Source organism: Buteo buteo, chromosome 20 (assembly GCF_964188355.1).
Source record: "Buteo buteo chromosome 20, bButBut1.hap1.1, whole genome shotgun sequence".
NCBI classification, from domain to species: Eukaryota; Metazoa; Chordata; class Aves; order Accipitriformes; family Accipitridae; genus Buteo; species Buteo buteo.
Genome location: NC_134190.1, coordinates 4,897,239 through 4,903,238, shown reverse-complemented (window position 1 = coordinate 4,903,238; position 6,000 = coordinate 4,897,239). Strand labels below are relative to the sequence as shown.

Below are 6,000 nucleotides of genomic sequence, written 5' to 3'. Positions count from 1 at the left end.
TTCTGATTGCTACTACTTAATAAATACACCCTTCCTTGAGATACTTCATTTTGTACTTACATTTATTATCTAACAGTTATTTTAATGTACCTTTGGGATAATAAATCAAAATACCAACAATCCTTTCCCCATATTCAAGTAATCAGAATACTTACACTTTTTCTTTTTTGCACGCAGGTTTATTTTGCTTTACTTTAGATGAGACTGAGTGGGGATTACATTTTCCTTATTTTCACCCTTTTCTGTCCGGAAACTAATTTTATTTGGCTCTGGTATGTCAAAGCACCAAAGCATTTTGTTTAATGAAAACTGCAGTCCTGTGGGATTTAAGCATATGCTTTAACACTTTGCTGAAATTAGGAATTTCAGCAGGGAGACATCTAAAAGTTTTAGTAGTTTTCTCAAGTGTTGCCATGTTATTTGCTGAGTATCAGCTGAACAGTATATACATACTGATAATACAGTCCTAACCTGAACGATGACATTAAAAACCAGTGGCCAGTTTAACTGTGCTGTTATTCTTAGATTTATAACTCTGTAACAGCTAAATTGTCAGCATATTTTCTTTCACTGTTGCAATACAAAGACTACCAAATCTGTGAGAATGCTATCAGCTGCAAAATCACCAGGTTTATAAAGTCAGTCACCCAAAGATAGACTTAACATCAAACAGGCCTTGATATGAGACAAAACACAGGAATATCTGTGAGCTAGTTCTCTTTAATAGCAAATTATTTTTAAAAATAAAAGCAAAACAAGAAAACAATTCTTAAAAAAACCCTCAGAACTGTTGCATATAAGCTTAATAAAATAACATTATATAAGCTTAACAAAAGAATGTATTTCTCATGTAAAACTGAGTTAAGCCATCACACACAGCAAATCCAGACAGAAAAACTATTTGCAAGACTACCTGTACGCTTCGTTTAATTTCTACTTTAACATCAGAATTATTTGTTATGCATAAACTAACTTCTCTATATAAAAGAACCTGATACAAAATCCATGTTGTCAGTGTTGTAAGGTGAATGATAAAATGGTTATATCTCTATCTCCAAAAAGTCTGATTTGCTATTCTGAAGAAATCTATCCTGTCTTTCTTACAAGAAAACAGAGGGGAAAACATTTTAAAGCCTGAATAACACTCATAGGGATTTCATATTCCCATGAAAGAAAATGATCATATTACACTTCCCTCGAATTTAGTTTGAGCTTTTAAATTACTCTTATTGATATCCATAAGTCTTATAAGCATGGAAGACACCAAATATTTGGGGAAAAGGGAAGAAATGACGGAAACTGTTGGCAGACAGAAGCTATAAATAGAAACCAAAGGAATAAAAGTATCACCATACAAATCCCTCAGTTTCTTCTAAATATTGTTTCTAGGTAAAACATTTTGAGGCAAATATTCTCCAAATGGAGTATCTCTATCAGATATTTTTGGATGCCAATTTAACTTCAAACTTTTGAGCATGAAGAACATCTCAGAGGTTGTTCAAGCCTTAATCTGCAATAAAATGAAGCAAGTAGAGTATCTGGTACACCATTAACTTCTAGCGAAGAGCCCATTCATAGTAATGTCAATATAAGATTACTGTCATTTGTCTTGATTCAGCAACACATTTAAGCCCATGCTCACTGGTAAGCATCTGAGTTACTCAGGTCTAAGTGAGAAAAACGCAGCATTAGCCATTTTCCTTGGTTAGCCTTGCACAGAATTTTCAGCGGGTAAGTTCCCCTAAGCACCCCAAGGACGCAGAGCTGCCTTCTCTGGCTGCTTAAGTATTGTTTAAGGGCTTTTAATGCTACTGCATATATTATTCCAGTGTTGGATTAACTATAAAGGTACCTAGAGGATTTCTGTGTGTCATTTTTCCTCACTAGCACGTACAGTTATTTTATTCATTCTGTTTTGTTTGTTGGTTTGTTGTTGGTTTGGGGTTTTTGGGGGGTTGGGGTGGTTGTTTTTTACTTCTTAACTTTAAATGTCTCCTTAAATCCCAGTGAAATCAAAGGTATTTCAGCATAGGCTTAAATGCTGTATCAAATAAAAGAAGCATACATACTTGCTTAAGATCTTGACCAAATTAGGAGCTTATTTTGAACTCATCACAAATGTAATATTTCCTCAGATCTTTATCAGACAGTTTAACAAAAGACACAGGAATTAGAGACAGAGATGACACAGGGCAAACTGTTCTAACCCTGTTCATATGTTTTTCAACATTATGGTTTTTTATACTTACATTGCCAATACTCAGAAACATGCTGAAGGATCTCTATGTATTTCTACTCCATCAGAAAAATATATTTAATAGTTACTAGAAAAAGTGAAGATGTTTGTATGAGTTTCAGTCATGACAAGTGGTTCTTCACATTCCTCAAACAGTGCTTCGAGTTCAATTTGTTCATAAATGTCATTTTTGTCATAATGGCATGAAATCAACAAAAAATGACATTTAGTTTCTCATAGTAATAATTTACCAGCATTAATGATAAGGAAACCCGCTATTTCTTTTGTATAATTAATGAAATTATGCTCAGGGCTGTATTTCTATGAACTACAAATTATTCCCATTACTAGCAGAGAAACAGTAAGAGCAATGGAATTAGTGTCATTAAGAGAACTAACACTGCGGATCAATGCCTTATTTACTAATGCAAATTAAGCCACAGCCTATCAAGAGCCAGCTTGCTCAAAAAGAAGATGACACACTCCCAACCATTAAGGCTACATAAAGGATTCATAAATGCAGCGATTGCTGCCTACTTTTACAGAAAACTGGCTGCCTCATCCTAACGTGTTTCATATTAAAATGGTGCCATTTGCAGCAATGGTTTCATGGCAATTTCAGTCAGAAACCAGGCCTATTGATTTTTTTAATTAATAAATTAAATTTCACATAGACCGAATTACAAATCCACCCAAACTCAACTTTTGAAACTAATCTGCTACATACTCTTCCTTTACTTTTTTTTCACTATGATAACAATTCACTGTTTAGTGAATCGGTGCAGGACAATCAACAAAACTTCTTGCTGTAAATGGGAACAAGCTGCAGTATTGTAGGCTGTCTACATATATTCATAGTGCTAAATAAGTGGTATTTATCAATGTAAAAACTAACAATTCTAATTAATATATTGAAAATCTACTATTTAGTAACATTAGGACTGACACCTCATTATAGTACACCAGTTTTTGTGGGCATAAGTTGATTAAGTGGGGAACATATTCTAATTATATCTTAATTTTATGCCTGAAAATCATACAAATCATGTGGAATCTTAAAGGAGAAACTACATATGTCCACATTAAAAGTAAAAATTCGTTTCTTTTCTGAACAAATCTACAAGAAGTTTTGACATTGAATTTGGGTTGGTATTTTTTCCTTTTTCTGGAACAGTGTCATTTTGGTGTTTTTTCTATTGCTGCTAAACATCTTATACCACTGAATAGTTCATTTATTTCTAATACTACTATACAGTACTCTTGTACTTCCCCCCTCAAATTCTATCAGAAAATCTCACCTTGTAAAAATAATTCTATGTTCTTCTAGTAGCTATTAATGTTTGTTTTCTCTATCAGTCCTTATAGCATTATCATCTCAAGACTCAATGTGTGGGTACTCAACCTATCTTCCCATTATAAGTTATCAATAGCAAAAAATAACATGCTTTATGTTTAAAGTATTATCATTTTTCTTCTGCTGCTCATTACATTATTTCCATCTATGCAACTGCAGCATAGTCATTGCTCTGGTCATTTTTTTCACTTTCCTGTGGGCTGGTGATTGTCACCCTTGGATTTGTGGATGCTTTTTCAAGATGGGAATCAACCTAGAGAAAAAGGACAGGTACTGTTAACTTCGACAGGTAACAAAGATTTCAATTCATTTCAATACAGTGTTAGCACATCACACTAAAATTTCCACAAGGTATTTGTAACGTGAAAAAATGTTTTCCAAGAGTGATCACATTAACATTTTTATTTACTTTATGCTTATATACCTTCCAAAGGCGAAAGTACTCAAATTAGAGGTACCCCCCAGTTCTTTCCCGAAACATGCAGTTACCCACATATCCATTTAAAGTGAATGATCACTCACTTTCTCCACTTCCATAAATAACTTCAGCTTTTCTAAAAACTAACAAAAAAAATCAATATATCAAGCATAAAATAAATTCAGGGCCCAAGAATACATCACACTACTTGGCTCTCTTAATTGAAAAATGTTCTTGTGTGTCGTACAGAAACAGAAGAAAGCCCAGTTGCAAGGTGTAAGAAACCATTCCCAGTGTCACAAGAAAAGTAGAGGAACAGTCTGTTTTTCAGCAGCCTATAGGCAGGGAATGTGCAGCAAGTCGTTCTGCTTCTGACGCTCAAGAATCCCACTCTTCCCAGATCTGGATTCTCCCTATCAAAGCAAGTACTTTGTTTCCCACGTTCTGTTTGCTGGTCAGTTCATCTGACAGTCAGAGTAATCCACTTCATTTTTCTGGGCTACATGTGTCCATCTAAGCCAACATCATGTTACCGTGCCTCCTATATTAATAGGTTATTTGCTTTCAAACTGACCAAAGCCCCTTGTTTTGAGGATCTTGTTATCTCCACTGTCTTTTGCAATTTCTAAGAAAAGGAGATGAAACTTCCACAAAGCAATGGCAAGAGCCCTTTATGAAATGCAACTTCTGTGAAAGTCAACTCATCAAAATAATGAGGCACTGTGGTTTCATGAACACACCCTTCTGCTCTGTCCTAAAGGAGAATGTATTGTGGAAATATATAATGATTATGCTTTTCTGGAAATTGCAAGAATTTTTTTTATTACTTTTTTTCAAAATTCAGAATACTCAGGAAAGCAGGAGATGCAGATTCATCAAATAGCAAGAAACATCTGCTTTCTCAGTTGGAGGGCATGTAATGTAATTACTAATGTAACTGATCCATATAGATGGAAAACAGCTTTTCTACAAACTGAAGTTCTCATAAATGCTTACAGGACCATATCAGGAGTGAGCTACTTAGAGACTAGCTGAGAAACCTAAGGCTGAGATGAATGAGGAACAATAACTTAAGAACAACAAGCTGAAAGAATAAACACTCACCTGGTTCTGACTGTCAGAATCCTCTTTTATTTCTTCTTCAGGCTGAAGATCATCTTGGTAGTTCAAGTGCTCCATTCCCTCACCATTTTCTTCATTTTTCTTGCCATTTAAATGGGTAAGTTCCTCTTCCTCTGCTTGGTCAACATTCTCTGTCTCTTCTGCTTCATATTCATAATTGTAATTTAATTTCTTCTTGTTTTCTTCCACTTCATTTCTTTCTTTAACAGTTTCCCCACTTTTCTCTCCATTCACTTCTGGATATTCTTCCTGTCCTTTATAGGCCTCCTCTCCCCTGTCATTTTCCTCTTCGGCATTTTCTTCTTCATCTACAGTTTCTGCTGGCCTCTGGTGAAAGGAAAAGCAGCAGCATAATGAGGCATTTTTAAACAGAATGCTCCATGCAATTCTGGAACACGACAGACATCAAAATCATAATTACATCATTACTGAGGAGTAAGTATACTAATTTGAGGTTTGTCTACATGGACAGAAAATGATGCTCCTGTACTAACACCCCATAACGCACTCTTATTCTCCATTAAAAATGTGTTAGTGAGATTTAAATGTATTACACTGGGTTAATCCATTTGACCATACTCAAAACAAATGGAATGACCTAGATCTAATGAATATAGCAACAGCTATTTCATTCGAGATATTCCAGGTTCTCCAACATTCTAGCATTTAGTACGTACTTGTTCGTAAAGTCCCATCACAATAAAATATCATCCATCCCTAGCCCACAAACTGTTCCCCAAGAAGCATTTTACCTATGGATCAGGCCATGCCACGCCAAGCAGTCCTGTTGTGTCTTCTATGCATCCACAGAAAAGTAGCAAAAGAGATGAGGCAGACCTACCGGTCACTTCCATAACATCACTCCCCTTC

At 35.1% G+C, this 6,000-nt stretch overlaps 1 protein-coding gene across 1 annotated transcript in view; it reads right to left on the bottom strand.

The window, feature by feature from the left end:
* Positions 1–707: 707 nt before the first annotated feature.
* Positions 708–6,000, bottom strand: part of DCDC2 (doublecortin domain containing 2) — a 69,146-nt gene continuing 63,853 nt past the window's right edge. The window contains exons 10-11 of the mRNA XM_075052304.1: positions 5,113–5,457; positions 708–3,843 (exon numbers count right to left, since the gene is read on the bottom strand). Coding sequence (XP_074908405.1) covers positions 3,736–3,843; positions 5,113–5,457 — 453 coding nt within the window. The 3' untranslated portion in view covers positions 708–3,735. The remainder of the gene's footprint in view (positions 3,844–5,112; positions 5,458–6,000) is intronic.